The 18,398-nt window shown below is 56.4% G+C and overlaps 2 protein-coding genes across 16 annotated transcripts in view; both read right to left on the minus strand.

The window, feature by feature from the left end:
* The window catches only part of LOC103823212 (mucin-1), a 35,086-nt gene extending 33,013 nt beyond the window's left edge, over nt 1–2,073 (minus strand). For 13 of the 15 annotated variants that reach the window (XM_050978323.1, XM_050978314.1, XM_050978325.1 and 10 more), the window contains exons 1-2: nt 789–2,073; nt 271–329 (exon numbers count right to left, since the gene is read on the minus strand). In XM_050978323.1, the coding sequence (XP_050834280.1) occupies nt 271–329; nt 789–1,928 (1,199 nt within the window). In that variant the 5' untranslated portion in view covers nt 1,929–2,073. Of the gene's footprint in view, nt 1–43; nt 330–788 lie in introns of those variants that run through there. The other 2 variants (XM_050978317.1, XM_030228357.2) reach the window with 2 other exon arrangements.
* Nucleotides 2,074–3,104: 1,031 nt separating this feature from the next.
* On the minus strand, nt 3,105–17,088 carry C10H15orf39 (chromosome 10 C15orf39 homolog). The gene is made up of 4 exons (XM_050978313.1): nt 16,973–17,088; nt 5,195–8,242; nt 4,787–4,820; nt 3,105–4,584 (listed from the first exon to the last, which is right to left on the minus strand). Exons 2-4 carry the CDS (start codon nt 8,193–8,195, stop codon nt 4,581–4,583), a joined length of 3,039 nt encoding a protein of 1,012 aa, XP_050834270.1. The 5' UTR covers nt 8,196–8,242; nt 16,973–17,088; the 3' UTR covers nt 3,105–4,580.
* Nucleotides 17,089–18,398: the final 1,310 nt, after the last annotated feature.

Here is an 18,398-nt window from a genome sequence, read left to right on the forward strand (position 1 = left end):
TTCACTAAAGCCCACAAGGTTTCTGCCCTTATCAGCCACTCACTCCAACATCCACCTCCCAGCCTTCAGGGAGGCCAAGGAAAAACATTCCCACGAGGTGTTTGTGGGAAGCAGCCCCTCCTCTGGAATGCACCTTTCCCAAGGGAACAGACAGCCTCTATCAAAGTGGAACAAGGTGCTCTCCTACTCAGGACTCTCCTTGATGCCAGGCTGGCTCCCTCAGGCCACTGCTCCTGCAAACCCAGCCCTCCAGAGCAGCTGCACACTCACAGGAACTCCAGGACATTGGCCTGCAGGAAGCTCTCGTAGCTGGACAGCATCTGGTTGAGCTGGAAGGAAGAAGCACCTGGGCATTAATTGAGGAGGTTTTCCAAGCCCCCCCCCCCCCATGTGAAGGGGAAATGCAGGAGCAGGTGGGCAATAAAAGAAAGGGAAGCCAGCTCAGCCTGCCCAGGGGAGGGCACACTGGCACCCCAGGGAGAGCTCTGGGAATGCCTGGGGATGAGCTGGGACACCCAGAGCAGCCAGCCCCATCCTGGGAGGGAACAGCCCAGCAATAGTGCCCTGTGCCAGGGCCCTGCTGGCTGCCAGGGGTGAGGGGAGCCCAGCCCCACCTCAAGCCAAGCTCCAGCAGAGCAGTGCCAGGGGTTTGCCCACCTCCACCATGCTCAGGTGGGCACCCAACCAGCCAAGGGCTGATGCAGCACTCAGGCTTCTCCCCCAGCAGGGCCTGGCACCACCCCCCAGCCCACAGTGCCAGATGTGTCCCAGGCCCCTGCAGCACCCACCATCAGTGTCACATCTCCCTCCAGCTGCCGGTAGCTCTCGGAGTTCCTGCTGCCCAGAGCCGGGCCGTAAGCGATGCCCAGCAGCCGGAATTGCAAGGGCAGCACGTGCACAGGCTGGGAGGGCAGGGGCAGGCTGGAGGGGTGGGATGCAGGGGGTTTCCGCCCTGTGGAGCCAGGCCTGCCCTTTGTCATCAGCTCAGCTGGGCTGGAGGCCACTCTGGTGGCTGCAGGGAGCTGCTCCGTGGCTGTGGAGGAGTTCTGGGAAGTGCTGGAGCCACTGGACGCGGCGTGGGCATGGAGGGTCAGTACTGAGGGCACAGCCAGGCTCTGGGAGCTGAGCAGGGAGCTGGCTGCATGCCCAGCCCCAGGAGAGCGCAGCGGGCAGCACGGAGATGTCACACTGCTGCTGGTGGCAGTGCGGTGCCCAGGCTCAGAGGCACGCTGCAGAGCTGGCTCTGTGGAGCAGGGGGGAGGCACAGAGCCTGGGCTGGCAGGGCTGGGCCCTGGAGGTCCTGCTGCAGTGGGAACAGGTCCCACTGATGCTGTCCTGGGCTGGCTGGGCGTGGATTCTTCTGTCACAAGCGTCTGTCCAAGCTCTGGGATGACACCAGGGGCTGTGGAGCCCATCCCAGCCACGGTGGCACCTGCAGGGCTGGGACCCTGAGGCTGGAAGAGCCGAGCTGAGGCAGCAGGCACCCTTTTGCCAGGCCACGGTGTGGGGGACAGCGTGACAGCCATTGCTGTGCCCAGCCTGAGCCCTTCCCTGTGCCCAGAGCCAGCCTGCCCCTGCAGGGAGGTCCCAGATGTCCGTGTGGCCGCAGTCCCTGTCCCCAGGCTCTGTCCCCCAGCACCTGCCCCAGGGGTCACATCTCCCTGCATCCCTGGGGAGCAGCCCGAGGAGAGGAGGTCCCCACACGCTGTCCCCAGAGTGTCACCCACCCCTCGCTGGGAGGCTGCTGAGCCCGGGGGACCCCAGGTGACAGCAGCCAGAGCGCCCAGGCCGTAGGGGACAGCAGTGGCACGCACACACACGGCCAGCAGCAGGAAGGCTGTGCAGCACAGGCTGCGGGCAGGGACAGCCCCGCGGGCAGCAGGACACGGGGCTGTGCCCGCAGCCCCTCCCCTCTCCGCACGGAGCATCGTTCCTGCCTGCAGGGCAGCAGCGGCGCCCGGGGGACTCGGCGCTCCGACCCCTCGGCTCCTCTCGCAGAGGCCACGGCCAGAGCTCAGCTGTGGAGAGGGACAGCAGGAGATTCAGGCTGGCTCTCTGCACTCCCACAGCCCAATGCCTGACCCATTCCCAAGCTTCCTATCCCCGGAGCTCCTCATTGAAACCCCCATCACTTGTCCCCAGCAGGCTCCCAGCTCAGGAAAGCCTGTGCCAAGCCTCAGCACCTCCTGGGAAGCTCCCGGAGGCAGCACAGGGTTGTAACCATCCCAGGGCTCAGACATTCCCTCACTCCCTGCCCCAAACACCCACCTCCCCCTCAGAAACCTCCCCAAGGAAAGCCAGGACCAGCAGCACCCCTCACCTGGCAGCACCCAGGAGGAGAGAGCCCCAAGGCCCAGCCAAGCCCTGGCTTTTATCTGCTTTCCCAGGGGAGGCTGTGGCTCTGTTCCAGCTGCTCCCAATTAACACACAAACTCATCTGCACTCCCCCAGGTGAAGCTGGAGGGGTCTCAGCTTCCCTCTGCTCCTCATGGAGCTCTCAGCAGCAGACGGAGGGGGTGGGTGTGTCCCTCCAGGCAGGATGATCCCCAAACCCTGCTGATACTCCCCAAAACTCCCTGTTTGTGAGGCTGTGGCAGTGTTCACCGCCTGGGCTCCACCACCTGGGGCTGATGAACGTGGATTGCAGCACTTGACCTTTGGGATCAGGCAGATTCTGTGCCTGATGGAGGCTCCCACGGGGGAGGGTCCCAGGGGTCCCCACAGGGTCAGCCCAGGCTGCATCCCTGAGCACCCCAGACTCTCCTGCCCAGTTTCTGATGCTCACACATCCACCAGGACCCTCTTCTCAGGCTGTCACCCATGGGGTTTGTGGAGGCTGGGATGTGCTGCTGGGATGGCATCCTGGACACTGGCTTTAACCTCCAGTGATGGCACAGAGGGGCTGGGCACAGCACTTTTGGCTTGCTGCAGGGAGAAGAGGGCAAGTGCATCGGGTGGGGGATCTGGGGACCCTCCAGCCCCAGGAAGTTCCTGTTGTGCCCACGCTGGGAAGCAGAGACAGAAGCAGGGCATGTCTGGAAACAAGCCAAACTCACTTAAACCAGGTGAGGCAACTCTTCATATTCTTAAAAAAAAAATTAAATAAAGGGAAGGTACTTTCTTGCCTGGAACCTTATAGATGTACAAAACCAACATTATTAACAAACACTGCTTTCCAAATCACTGTACACAGGCATGGAGTGGTGGGGGGTGGGAGTGAGGAGAACATCAGCATCTCCCTCACATCCACAGCCACCCCATGGAAAACCAAGAAGGCACCCACAGAAATCCCCCAGTTGCAAACACACCTTTTGGCTAAAATAAGTACAGTTCTGGTTGGGTCATTTCCACCCACACTCCCCCACCCCATCTTCTTAGTTTAAAATAAATATTCCCTGTAGTGAAATAAAAAATTAGAATAACCCTTGTTTTGTTCTTTTCCTTGAAGAACACCTGAGAGATGAGTTTTTAAGGCCTCTGTTGTGTACCCTGCTGCAGCCCCGCAGGGTGAGGAGCTGTCCATTAGTCCTGGCATGCCTACATCCCTCCTGGCATGCCCAGAATCCTTTGAGATGAAAGGATTCCCTCCTTCCAAGGTTTGGCAGCATCATTCCCCTCTCTGCTCCTTCAGTCTCCACCAAGGTGGTCCCTAAACGTGCATCTCCCACGTTCTCCTTTGGACAGCATCTGAGATGTGAAGTGATTTGGTTTTCTTTTCTTTAAGAGTCTCTTTAAGAGTTTCTTGCAGCCTTTTAGTTTAAATTAAAAGACATGTATAAATTACTGTATTTAAAGAAAAAACCAACCCAAAACACATGACCTGAAGGCAGCAGCTCCTTATAAAGGTTAATCCAGAACATTTGTAAAATGTTTTCATTTATGACAAAACCAACTTAGTCCTGGGACTATGAAAGTCACGATTCCCTTGCCCTTGCTGTTGTGCCAGGTCTTGGTGGCACTTTAAAGGTGAAAATCCCAGAGGAAGGGCATGTTTATTGGGAAAAGCATGGATAAATCAGGAGGGGGATTCAGAGGAGAGAGGAGGAGGTGGGATGTCATCCCTGCAGTCCCATTTTCCAAGGCTGGGGACGGTGCTGTGGCCATTTCCACGCTCCTCTTGCTCCAGCCCCACTGGAACTCCAGCCATTCCCTCTCAGCTCACCAAGGTAATCATGGATGGAGGTGGGACATGCACTGAAAGATGATCCATTCAAAGAAAAGCAGCTCCAGCTGCCATGAGGGGCTCAAGCCCATGCCTGCAGGCCCAGATAACCTGCCAGTAGCATCCCTGTGTATGTCCCTGGAGCACCCCGAGCTGTTCTCCAGCCTGAGCAGCATCCCCAGAGGGTCCCTGCCAAGGTATCAGCATCCTGGATGATCCTGATGCCAGTGGGACCTGAGCACCTGCCTGCAGGGCTGCTGGTGGTGTCGGCATCCTTGGCTCTGGGGACTCAGGACCTTCCAATTCCTGTCATCATTTGGCTGTTGCCCTTGGAACATTCTTCATTCTTGCCTCCTTTTTTCTTGATCTCTCTGTGGCTGTTGCTTTGCCATCAGTTTTCAGTGCCTCCAGGCCAGGGCTACCTGGGAAAGGAAGGAGTGGTTAGGGAGGGCACATCTTCAGATCCTGAATATTCCTGGCTCCAGCCCAGCCCCAGGAGCACAGCCTCCCCAGCCAGCTCCAGCTGCTCATCATCACATGAAATCCACACACATACACCTCCACAAATTGACAAACAAATACCTTAAATTCCTATAAACCCACTCTGGAAGAAGAGTTACTTACTTGGAAGGCTGCTGGCCAGTCTCTGAGCTTGAGTCTGGAAAAAATAAAGGTGCTGTTAATGGCCTTGAGCAGCAACAAAAGGGTATCTGGACAGAGCAGTGAAGTCATCAGCTAGATGGGACAGCCATGGGTGAGAGATCTGACACTGCACCCTTGGATGGGCACAGGTGGTCTGGAACTGTCTGAAACCTCCTTGACACCCCCAGGATGAGTTTTCTCCCTTCCAGCTCAGACTTTCACCCTCCACAACACACGGAGGAAGAGCTGGGCAGAACCCTCAGTAGGACAGGGATGCTGAGGCACCTTTGGATGCTCCTCAAGAACAGCAGCACCTGGAGGGCAGGTGCAGCTGGAACATCCCTGGGAGAGCCACAGGGACCCATCCCCAGGTGATGCCGGGCTACCTACCAAGCTGCTGCTGGATGGAGTTGTGCCAGTGGAGGTTGAGCAGGTCAGGGTAGATTTCGGGAAGCCACTTGATCGCCAGGAGCTTCAGCATGCGGGAGGTGCAGCTCTTCAGCTCCAGGTCCCTCAGGTGCCTCTCCTCTGAGAGGGTGGTGGGACGCAGCTCCACCTTGTGCTTCTGCAGCACTTGGTCCACGAAGCTCCCGGGCAGCTTTGGGAAGAGCTTCTCCTTCACCACGTGGATGGGGATGAAGATGGCTCCCGCCCGGACGACGTGAGGGAAAGGGCAAGCAGACATGAAGGTCTTCAGCTGGGAGAGCAGCTTGGTGAGGAGCCCGGCCACGTCCTGGAAAGCCAGCCAGATCTCCTTGCCATTGCTGGGCTTCTGAGGATTGGGAGCCTTGGAGCCATCTTTGGAGCTGGGCAAGGATTTGGGCATCTCCCCCAGCTCTTCTGCCAGCTCAGCCTTCTTCAGCCACTGCCGCAAGAGCTCTGGGGAGGAGCGGGACACCGAGCCCGAAATGGTGTCACAGAGCAAGGTGTGCAGGGTGCTGAAGTACTGCCCCGAGGGGGCCCGTGAGGGGACACCAACCTTCTTGACCACCACCACCTTCTCCTCCTCTGGAGTGGAGGGGGCTGTGGGAAGCACAGTCTGGGCAGGGTTTGGGGCTAGGATGATGCTGAGCTGGGGGCCAGGTGGTGGGAACGGGGGGTTGCTGGATGGAGAGGAGACTGGGGGAGCTGGAGTTGGGGTGCTGCTGGGGGGGCTGGGCTGGGGGGCTTGAGAGCTGCCATCCTGCTGGGGGGGCTCAGTGCTGGCTGGCAGGGAGGGCAGCAGCTTGTATTTTTGGAACATGAGGTTGGCTGAGCTCTGGAAGCTGCTCCTGTCCCCAGAGTCTGCCTCAAGCACCTGGGGTTGAGCCCTCTCTCCCAGCCCCACCTTCCCTCCTGCAGCTTCTCTCTCCTCCTTATCCTCTCGCTCCAGTGTCCCCGCCGCACAGCCAGGGGGGCTCTGGGTGTCCCCAGCTTCCACCAGTCTCTTCTTGAAGCTAAGGTCCAGCACCATGTCCTTAGGGGGTGACTCCTTGGTGCCCTCCCTGTCAGGGCTGCCCTCCTGAGACTCCAGCTCTTGGGGCACAGGCTTTGGCTTTTTGGGGATGCTCCTGTAACAGCTTTCCCCTTGGCTCTGCACTGCATCACTGCCCGCCCTCAGGCTGGACGCCAGCGAGGCGTCTCTGAGGGCAGCAGGCTCCTGGCTGCCAGCCGTGTTTTGGGCTGAGGAGTCCTCCCACAGATGCTTCCTGCAGAACAGGATGGGCTCGGTGCCCTTGGCCTTCTCCAGGTACTCCTGGTAAGGTGCCAGGCTGAAGACGTTGTGGATCACAGGCATTGGTGGGGATGATGACAAAGCCTTGGTGTCCCTCAGATCTTCCAGCCCTTTGATGGGGGTCACGGATGGAGAAGGGCAGAGGAGCTCCTTGGCTGGATCCTTGACCTTGCAGGCATTTCCTTCCCCTGGTCCCCCACGGGGGGTGTCCTGAGGGGCTGGGCTGCTGTTCCTCCTCCCTGGATACAGGGGCTCCTCCTCCCCTTGCCTGGGTTTCTCCCAGCTCCCTCCTCCCTCAGGAAATGTCTCAGAAAGCCCAGCGGAGCCCCCAGAAATCTTCTCTGAGGTGCAGACAGGCTGGAAAGCGCTGCTGTGCCTCGGTGCTGCTCGCCACTGTGGACTGCCTGCCCTGTGCTGCTCCCAGCCCGGCTCTGTGCCGGGAAAGGAGCCGTGGAACACGGATGCACGGCCTGGGCTGAGGGCAAACCCTGGGTACCCACTGTTCCTGGGCAGCTCAGCATCCCTGGCCGGCTCAGCATCCCTCAGCGCCGCCCCCAGACTGGCACCCGCTGTCCTGGGCACGTAGGGCTCCAAGGGGCTGGGAAAGTAACTCCTGGGCTCCTGGGCCTTGAGGTAGGTGCTGGCCGAGGGCTCCCTGCTTCCCACGTAGCCAAAGCTGGGCAGGGCACTGGGCTCTCCCACACTGGGAGCTGGGGGGTGGTAGAGGGGGCCAGATCTGTGGGGTGACAGTGGGTAGGGGGGAGGTGGGTAGCACAGTGCTGACCTCTCCTGGATCACTGGGCTGCTCTCAGGTGGCTGCAGCTTGGGCCAGGGCTCCAGGCTGAGGCTGGGCACCCCTGGCACATTCTTCTGGCTCTGGGCAGAGGGACAACTTGTTTCCAGGAACGGGCTGCTGGGGGATGGCCCATACTTATCAAAGGTGACGCAGTAATGGGTTAAGGCAGTGGGGGAGCTCAGCTGCTCTCTGGAAGGCAGGCTCAGGCTGGAGGGCAGTGGCAGGAGGCTGTGGTCGGCACTGGGACCTCTCCTGTGGGGCTCGCTGGGATGCAGAGGGTGGGTGGCAGGGGGCAGGGCCCAGTTTGCCTCCCCTGGCTGCTGCTGCTGCAAGCTCTCTCCTTGGGCTCCCAGTAGCAGAGCCATCCTGGGAGCCAGGAAGGAGGCAGGGGCTCCGTACATGGGCTTGGGGACTGCCAGAGGAGCTGCCTTCTGCACCACTATTGGCTTCTTCACTGGCAAGGGGCACCTGGGACTGTCCAGCTTCTTTCTGGCCATAAGCTGCTCATGGCTCAGGCTGTCCTTGCTGTTCTGGTTGTCCAGGGGCTGCAGCCTGGAGCCCAGGCTCTCAGGTGGGTACAGCAGGAAGCCCAGCAGTGGCCCCTCGGCCGGCACGGGCTGGCTCAGGGCACCGGGGCCGTAGTGCAGGTAGGCGGGCGTGGGGCTCCAGCCAGCCGGGGGCTGCTCGGGGCCCTCGGGGCTCTGCAGCGGGCAGGCAAAGTAGGAGCCCTTGTAGCTGAAATGGTTCTCAGAGCCAGGCTGGGGCACGGGGCTGGATGTGCCTGGGATTTTGCTGGGCAGGAAGCTGGGGGCGGGCGCCAGACGAGGCAGCTTCTTGAAAATGACGGGGCCTGCAGAGTGCGAGTACCGTTTGGAGGCCATTTATACCTTGGTGCCGCTGTCCCCGTGGGAGAGGTGAGCTGGCCTTCCTGGAAAAGAGAGAGAACGAGCCATGAGCAAAGCAAGTCCCCACAGCCAGCAGCCTCTGATGGCACAGGGTGACAGAGGGTTACAAGCCATTTCCCACAAGGTGCAAGTGTGGTGGCTAACAGCTGGTCTGGAGGCCTCACAGTTATAGATGGCCCCAATTATAACCTGACCAGTCTCGGCCGTTAGGGATGCAGACAGCTATTGGCCAGTAAACTGGTTGGTAACTAAATCCAGCCAACCAGGACCAACCACACAGCCTTCCTGAAACTATATAAAGGTGTCAGGGTCTGCCAGTACAAGTGGGGGTCATGATGTTCGTTTTACTGATCTCAGAGTGCAAAAGACACACAGCAGGGGACTTTCAATTTAATCACAGCAGCGCACCTTTACTGAGCGCCAACAACAATTATGCGACAGAGGAGAGATAGAAAGAAAACAAAGTAAAGGAGAGAGAGAGAGAAGGGGGGGTATAGCTACCAAGGGAGAGATAAAGTCATGGTCCACCCAATAGACTCATCTTCATTCTGTGGGGGATCACCAAAGTTACTTGTTTATAGTCTTTGTCTAAAGCGAGTGGCATCTGGCCAAGAGGTGGGAAATTCATGGGCTATTGTGATGAGACTTGTTGCTCCATGAAGCAGGCGTAAGTGTACAGAGCAAGCTGCTCCTCACCAGTCCTGGCCTGAAGCAGTGTACCGTGGCAGCACAGCATGCAGACCTGCAAACAATCACTTGGCAAGCATCCACCTCAACCAGGCCAGAACGCTAGTTGGGCTCTTCAGCATCTTAGTCTCTGTCCTTGTGACGCTCGTGAGGTAAATGAGGGAAACTTCAGACCATCTCTTACAAAAGGGAACTGCATGCAACAAAAATTTGCTGTTGTCACATGAACCTCGAATGTCATGTCATGTGTCCATCTTGACTGCAAGAGGTTTTGATACCCAATGTGATAGGCAGCAGGCTGCCGTGCAGAGAGCGGGGAGATGGAGCCCAGCAGAGAGGCAGCCAGGTGAGCTGCCAGGAGTGAGTAGAGCTGCAGAGAGTCCCGACCATTGCAAATAGAAAAAGTGTCCACTGGGAACATGAGGACGCAAGTCTCATTGGAGGAAAAGGCTGTTGTACAGGTATGGACCCTCTTTTCATCCAGGAATAAAATATTATGAACAGGCTCTACAAGCCTCGCTATCATGGTGTAAGAGACATGGACTGGGTACAACTACAGAAGCTGCTTTTAATGTACAAACATGGGAGCGGGCTGGTGATCTGGTATTTGACTCTGCCTCACAAGGCAACAAATCAACTCAAGACCTTTAAACGACCTGGTGTTTGGTACTGGACACTTTAAAACAGATAAAAGCTGACCAGAGTGTGAAAGCCGCAGCTGAGGCACTGTGGGCACCACCCACTGGATTGTCTCGTAAGGAGAGAGGGCAGGGGGAATCCAAGGCAGGAGTGAATGCCACCTTGGGCGTGCGGGCAGAGATGACAGGCAAGAAACTTACAGGGGAGTGGCTGTCAGCCGGGGATGGCGCTGCAGTGGCCAGAGCCCCCTGTCCCTGCAGTGCCATCCTGACACGCCGCCATAACCCCGCCACTGGTGGCAACAGATGCATTTGTGCAGCACCTGAGCCCGCCTGCACCGTGCCACTGTGCTCTGCATCGCGGTTAACGTGCTTGGCACACCCCTGCCTGCAGCTGAGCGGGCAGCCCAGACACCGCTTGGTGCACCCACCAACAGGATCAGCACACGAGCAGAGCCCAGAAGTCAAGTGGCACCCAGCGCTGATGGAGGCTGCCGGTTCCCAGGACTGTGGGACATCATACCCTGCCACATCCACAGCCAGGGCTTGGGAAGTCCAAGGGATGCTTTCCATGATTAAACTCAAACATCTTAATGAGGGGAACCCAAGCTATCACACTCTTGCCAACTGGCGTGGGGAACTTCAGCCGCACCACCAGTATCAGTCACCATCTCTACCTACGATCCAGTCAGCTTCTGGAGGCAGGTAAAGCTGATTGCTGTTGCAGATGGGAATCTCAAAGGTGCGGAAAAGATCTCTGTGCCCACGGCCCCAGTGTCATAGGGTGGCTCAAAGCCTGTGGGCGGGATGATCGGAGCATTCCCAGTGCTGAGATGCGACTGGAACACAACTGACAAATATGTTTCCCTCAAATAGCAGGGCCTCCCTGAACTGTTTTCCGGCCAGCTGCCAAACACGTGCTGTGGTCTCTGGCAGTAGCAAGGATGTTGCTGTTTCTTACTGCCAGTGAGATGAACCCTTCTGATATTAAACAGATAGTGAAGATGCTTTGTACCCCAGTTCAGTAAATGATGTCTGAGTACACCTGGTGGTGATATGCAGAGGATCAAGAGCAGTGCAATTTAGAGGTACCGTAGCAAGATCCACGCTTTGGGGCTAGGGTTTCTCAGCTTATGGGACTGCCCCCTGTTGACAATCCTCAGTTACAGGCATGCCTACATCCTTTAATATTAATACAGGCAAAAGACTTGGGGATACAAGCCCTGCTGAATGTTGCAGACATGGCAACACCGATCCAGAGGTATTCCACGATCAAACAGGGCCCCAAGGAACCATACATGCAATTCATAAAGAGGACACAAGAGGCCAGGGAAAAGCAAAAAATAAATAATGATGCAAGAAATCGATTGAAAACTGGCATGGGATAATGCAAATGAGGACTGCAAAAGGGCTAGATTTGTTACCAAAAGAAAATCCATCCTTAAATAAATTTATTTATGCATGTACTAAAGTTGGGACTGAAACAGAGAGTATTGCTTTGTTAGCTGATTCTGTCTTGGTTTGAAGGACAGAATGAAGACAGAAGCCTCCCTTGAAATGGAAAATGTAAACCCCCTCCCTCTGAATTATTATAGTTTAGAATTTAAGGGGCTTTCAGCAAAGACATGAGAATAGGAGTAACTGTTCTTTACTGGTATGCATAAATTTAAGAAAACCCTACCATTTATTAGGAAAATTAAAATAAAATGCAGTAGTAAAAAAAACCACTGACAGGGTGTTGGTAGCAGTCTAAGAGGTTGGCTGCAGTCCTCTTGGAGAATCTCACAATGGGAGGATGGAATTTTATCAGTCAGGTGGTGACACTTAATGGCCCATTAACAGAAGATATCTCCAGGAGGGAGGATTGGTTGTGGAAGAGATAAAGAAAACTGCCCCACCTGGTTTTAACAGATGGTAATAGAATACATACTTTTGGTGACCTCTTGCTTTGCAATCTAAGACAGATTCTTTTGCAGTTGCTGTTAACACACTGGTGTTATGGATGTAGGTAACAAGGTCACATGAAAGCAAACTGTCCCTGTAAGTCTAACCAACCTGGGACATATCCAAAGTAGAAGCATGAAAGTTTTTAGTTTTACCATTTGTAAGCAGGTTAAATTAAATTTTCTTTGTTTGTGTAATTGGGTTATGAATGTGAATAGTGTGGGGCACACCACCCTAAGAAGCCATGCTTGATGGCTCTTGGACATGCTTGAAAAATCCTTTTTGATGGAATTTGGGATACACAACAACTGGTAAGGCTAGCCTTATCAAGTTGGATGCAGAGCCTCATCCTACCTAGGCTTATAATTTGTGTCAATTATGTTGAACAATGTGCAGTTGTTTGCCACCCAATCTTCAAAGGGCCCTGCAGGAGACAACAAACATTGCCTTTGTATTTAAAATCAGAAAGGGGGAACTGTGGTGGCTAACAGTTGGGGAGGCCTCACAGTTATAACCCCAATTATAACTCAACACTCTAGGCTGCTGGGGAACCAGCCTAGGCCATTAGGGATGCAGACAGCTATTGGCCAGTAAGCTGGGTGGTAAATAAATCCAGCCAATCAGGCCCAACTGTGTGGGCTTTCTGAAAATGTACAAAGGGAACTGCAATTAAAAGAAAAAAAAAATTCCTCTGGCCACATGAACCTCGAGTGTCGTGTCATGTGTCAGTCTCTGCTGGGATATAAGGGTGAACCAGGTTCTTGTTAATTGATCCCTTGGGGCTGATTAGAGTGAAACAATGCTGATTAAATGGTGATTATAAATATATATATACATATATATAGATATGGGGTTTATTTTACAACAATTTGTTTGCAGTGATGCTGTTTTGGTTATTATATACTGTAATAAGGCAATACAAAAGCATAAAAATAATACCACAAATATATTTTACCCTAAGGAAAAGAAAGGGTAGGAAAGGGTAAGAGGAGAAAGATCCCAGCACCCATGGATCTTCCAACAAGACTGGAAGGTTGCAATTCCACAGTGATGACTGACCTGGGGTGAGGGAAGCACAGGAAGCACAGAGTTCCAGGGTTAATAAAATGTTCAGGCTGGGTGGGAACAGCCAGGTACCTCCCCTGGGGCAGGGACTTTTACTCTAGATGATGTAACTCTGCAGATCACAGATCAAAGGACACCTGAGTGTATTTGTTTGTTTGTGACACAACTGCTTATAGGTGCAGTTGAGAGGGCAATTATGGCCCATCAGAGGGGATGACCATCTGCAGGCTAACTGCAGGCTGACCAAGGCACTTGGCAGCATTTGTCTCTTTTCAGCCTCTTCCCTTATCTTGTCCAACAGGGAACTGCAGCCTGGGCTGGGGCTGTGCCCCTCTGCACTTGGGCAGTTCCTGCAAATGCTCCATGCTTTGGGGCATTAACCATGAACATCCCAGCCTCACACACCACCCCGACTCAAACATTCCATCAGTTCTCTGCTCCTGCTGCTGCTCACTCCAAATCTCCCACCCTGGTGGTTTGCAATAGAATGGCACAGGAGGTCATGGGGCATTTTCTTCTGTCCTTTCTCCAGATTGCTCAGTTCTCCTGTTAATATCTCTGACAAATGTAGCCTCAGCATCAAAAATTCCAAACCTTCCGAGGCAGAACATCAAAGGTTAGTACAGATTTTTTAGTTCCAAATATGTGTAAATCCTTGCACAAACTCCCAAGCTAAGTTTGGCTAAGACAAAAATATACTTCTGTAATAAAAAAGCTTTTCCCACTTCATTTGTTTTTCAAGCAAAAAGAGTAAATAAACTTACTAAAAACGAAACTAACAATGTATAAAAGTTGTTTGACTGATATTTGGTCTCCAAATGAGCTACTTTTGATGAAAACACAAATAAAACAACTATAAATATATTAATGTCTGATAATCTCAGCACAAACTTTCTGTGCATCAGGCAGGCCTCAGATCAAGACAGGGAATCTCTGCACATCTGAGTCCATTCCACAGGGGAATGTCACTGCAGGTCCAATCCCTGTGTGGGCAGCACAGTCTGCTGTACAATTCTACAGCCTGGCCAGTTCTGAGGGCTTTAATTGTGCAGAGATCTCCCCTTTCCACAGGATCACACCCTTCCTGCCCTGGGGGGAGTCCTGGGAGCCTGCTGGGGCATTTCTCCATCCATCTCCTTGGAAAAGCCCAGGAAAGCTCTGGCTGAGTTGGTTCCACAGCTCACAGAGCATCTCTTGCAGGCAGCAGGGAGCCAAGCTGGGTCAGCTCGGGTCAGGAGCCAGCAGACACAGACCCAGAGTGCCCAAAATTCCCATTCCTGGCATCACCCTGTAAAGTAATGTGGTTTTTACCCCAGGCAGCAGCTCAGCCTCTCCCTCAGGGGATTTGGGGCTGCTGTGGGGTGGGGCTGGCCCACAGTGACAGGAGGTGGGTGCCAGCAGGTGGAGCTGGCAGCCTGTCCCAGCACAGCCCTGCATCCCAAAAACCCCAAGTGCTCTCTGAGCATCAGCTGGCACCACCCAGCGTCTCCTGAGCACCCCACTGAGACCCCTGCCCATCAGGTGAGCCCCAAGAGCACCCCTGGACCATCAGCCAGCCTCCCCCAGCATCTCCTGAGCATCCTGCACATCACCCAAGCAGCCCAGGACAAACCTGAGCATCTCTCAGCACTCTCCCAGCATGGCCAAATGTCACCCCCTGTCACCCAGCACGGCCCAGCAACCCCAAGCCCAGGGATGGACTCCCTGCAGGGGGATCTCCTCCATTTTTGAGTGGATTTTTCCCTTTTGTGGCAGCGTTAGCAGAGAAACCAAGGAGGAAATGGAGGAAGAGCACGAGGAGATAAGATAAAAGCCACATCAACAGCAGGGGAAACAGAGCAGATATGGAGGGAGACTTGTGGGGAGACAAGGCAGAGAGCCACTGGTGCTGCTGCAGCTTTGCCAGGAGGGGACCAGAGCTCCCCAGCTCGCCCAGAACAGCACAGATGAGGCTGCAGCCCTCACTGAGCCTTCCTGGGGGGATTCTCATGCAAGCTCCGACCATTGATCTCTTCCCAGGAAGGACACTGCTTCCCTGCAATCCCCTGGAGACCCCCACGGGAGCCGCGGTGCTTCCCTCCCTGCTTGCACCCTTGGAAGCAGCTCCCCACATCATTTCCCACAGTTTTAGCCTCAGGATAAATCCTTGGGGTCATTTCCAGGAGGGGCAGTGCCAATTCAATTTCCAGCACTTCGATCCAGGGAAAACAGCTCCCTTCGAATGGAAGCAAGCTTGAAGAAAAACCCAGGCTGAATTATTTTCCTTCCAAAAGGGATCTCTTGGGAGGGTGTTCTTTAAATCCATCTCCCTGGGAGATGCTGCGTGGGAGGGCCGTGCAGGCATGGGATCCCTTCCCAGCTGGGACAGCGTCAGGGGAGGACAAGCTGGGACAGAAACCCAGGATCTTGTGAGTCCCGATGTTTCCCCACTGCTCCTTCCCTTCCCCAAAGCCCCGGGCACCTGCAACTCCTCACCGCGGGGATATTGTGACACCGGCCCCGCTGTCACCACGGCATCGGGTGACGCCACCGGGCACGGTGCAGTCGCCCTGTTTCACCCAGCTCCCAGTTCATTCTGCCTGCGGGGCTGCGGAGCAGGACGAGTGATCCCAGGGCAGGGCCGGAGCCGGGCACAGGGATTGTCTGAGAGGGCTGAGCTCGTGAACCAAATTTGGGAGAGGGGCTCCCTCTCTCCATGAAATCCACAGGGACTTTGCCCAACCACTGCCATCCCCTCACCTGCGCCAGGCCAGCAAAACTGCTCTGCTTTTGCTGCCACCATCAGCCTTTTCCCTCTGGGACTGTCCCAGCCAGCGGGGGAGGACAGGGACACGTGGCAATCAGCGCTGGGGGCCATGCTTGCAAGAAGCCCAACACATGCAGCCTGTAATTCCCAAACCCTACACCTGGGAAAAGCAGTGGGTGGAATAAACACAACCCCTTCTTCCTCTTAATATTCCTATCCTTTTTTCCTCCCTTCCCTCTTCTCAGGGCTTTTTCCCACACGGGCCCGTTTGGCCGGGAGGGAGTAAAAGTCAAACCAAGCGCCGAGGGAACACGTGCCAGCAGCAGCGAAACCTCCCTGATCAGCTCCCGCTCCTCCCCGGCCTGCCGAGGCCGTGGGGAACACCTCGGACATCTCTTTTGGCCCCGGCAGCCGCCAACAATGCGCCCGTGGCTGCTCTCAGCGGGGCACGCAGGCTGCCGGCATTTCCTCCCCGGGATGCGATGCCCGGAGCGGGAGCCTCTCCCCACACTCTCCCGCCTCCTCCATCGCCACGTGATGCCCAAACAGCCGCCAGCTCCCGGCCAGCCCGCAGGAATCGAGCAAGAAAAGCTCCTGGACCCGCTGGCACCCAGCAAGCCCAGCGCCCCCGAGGTGCTGCGGCACGGGCGGGGTCCCGGGCTCTCCCCGGAGCCCAGCGGGAAGGAGGCGGATTGCCCCGGCCGGCTGCGATCCTGGTTCCACAACCTCGGCCACTCTGGGATCCTGCCCAGGAGGTCACCATTCCCATGGCCGGCGGGCTCGGATCAGCTCACCGGCATCGTTCCCCCACACTTCGGCCATTTGGGGGAACAAGCAAGCGGCCTCAGCGGTCCCGGCTCCCTCATTCCACTTCTTGTCCCTTTCCCACAAAGTTTGCAGCTCCCCAGCTTCTCCCAGGCGGGCACAAGCCCAGCCGGATTCTTCCCGTGCACCAAGCCCGCTGCTTTTGAAGGCAGTATCCCCCTGGAATGCATGCAGCAAGCCACGGCTGCTCTGAGATTCAAGTTGAAACCCCCTCTCTCCCCAAGGGAATACTCACTTTGATTTAAAAACCCCCAAAACTTCACGGAGCAATGAGCAGTCACCAGAAAGGCTCAGTGACCGCGTCCCCTTCTGCTTGGGGCATTAAAACCCCTTCAAAAGGCATCGATCCCATCCCGGCCCATCGGTGTCACTCACATCCAAGGCTGGCCACGGTCACGACTGGGACCCCCTCGGTGCTCGCGGGCCCTCGCCAGGACACGAGCTCGGGATGTGGCAGGGCTGGGTGGCCGTGGCCGTCCTTCTGTCCCTTCCGCACAGCCACGGCCACCGCATCAGGGTGGGCAACACTGCGGCAAGACCCAGAGAAACCTCTGGCAGCAGCTTGAGCGCACTCCCGCTGCCAATCGGCCGCACGATCCAAAGTGTCCATAAATGGGTAAAATGCCGGGATCCGGAGCCCGCCGCCCGTTTTCCCTCGCACGGCCCGAGGAGGAGCAGACGATCCCGAGGAAGGCGTGCAGGGCTCCCCCCCGCTCGAGGCTTTCAGCCGCCAGGGGAGCCCAAGGCAGGCGCGGCGCTGGCTGGGGTCCCCCCGCCGCGATGCCCCCGCATCCCTGCGCTGCCCCGCGGCTCCTGCGGGACGCGCATCCCTCCGGGCCCGCACTCACCTGCGGCTGCGGCGCGGTGCCTCCCCCGGAGCATCGCTACGGGCTCGGCTGGGGCTCGGCGCGGACGGGGGAACGGGGGGACGCTGCCCCTCCTCTGCCGGCAGCCCGCCTTGCGCGGAGGAAGTGGGAGGAGGAGGAGGAGGTGGAGAAGAAGGAGGGCTGGGTGTGCGTGTGGGCCGGCCGCAGGAGGGGAGGGGACGGGACGGGACAGTAGAGGATAGTCCAGCTTCACGTACGCTAAGGTGGTCTGGGCTCTCTCCCTGCGCTCGGAGAGGGGTCTCTCGGGACCTGAACATCCCCCTGCGTTACGGGGGTCACCCGCAGCCGGGGAACCGCTGTACGGAGGGGTCCCCGTTGCAGCGAGCCCCCCATTATAGAGGATGTGCCGCATGGGGAACCCACGGTGTGGAGGGGAGCATTACTAAGGGCAGCCCTCATTTCACGGTGACTCATTCAGGGGACCCCCATTTAGTGGAGCCCCCACTGAAGGGGCCACCATTTCAGGCGGTCCCCATTAAGAACTACCCTCCCACTGAGGGGCGACCCCCCTAGGGAGGAGCGACGTTAAGGGCACTCTCCTTACAAGCAGTCCCCATTAGGGAGGGACCCCTGAAGGACCCCTTACTTACAGGCAGTGCCCATTAGGGAGGTGCCCCCAATTACAGGAACCCCCCCTAAGAGAGGACCCCCACCGAGGGGGCCCCCGGTGCAGGTGTTGACGGCGCAATCACGGCTCACGGAAGATGATGTGGCTGTGGAACACGGTAAAAACTCCGTGCTAAACAATCCAGTTTAGGAGCTTCACGGCTTCCTGAGTAACAAATGGTTCAAAAACACGTGCACAGCTCACCCTGAGAGCAAAGACCTTCACATGTAACATTTCTGATGAATGGCGCCGCTTAATAAATGCGTGTATCATCTTGAGCCATGAGTGCACCTTAGGCGGAGTCACCCGCCCTGTATCCGGGTGGGTTATAGAATGTGCTTCCTAGACCTCCACCGGTGTTAGATTTTATTTCCTAATTTCGGTGACACCGGCAGCCCCATGAAGAGGATTCCCCATTGCAGCCCATGCACTGAGGGGGTTCCTGTGAAACAGGAGCTCCTCCCTTACAGAGCACAGAGGAGGAGCCTTCCCCAGGCTGAGCCCACTGGGATGCGGCCGGAGGTCCGGCTCTGGCCGGACACAACTCCCTGTGTTCACAAAAAATCGCTTTCCCAAGCCGCCTGCAGAGCCAGGGATCCGCGGGCAGCCTGGGGTGGGATGGGGATGGCTTCTGAGCCCACTCATGGTCACTCCCCGCCCCAAAGCAGAGCCCCTCCTCCTGCACTTAACCCCTGCCAGCCCTAAGCATTAACACGGAGCGTTTATCTAAGGAGTCGCGTCTGGAAAAGTCCGTGCAAACATTCCCAGACTAATCATTAA

This window comes from Serinus canaria, chromosome 10 (assembly GCF_022539315.1).
Source record: "Serinus canaria isolate serCan28SL12 chromosome 10, serCan2020, whole genome shotgun sequence".
Classification (NCBI taxonomy): Eukaryota; Metazoa; Chordata; class Aves; order Passeriformes; family Fringillidae; genus Serinus; species Serinus canaria.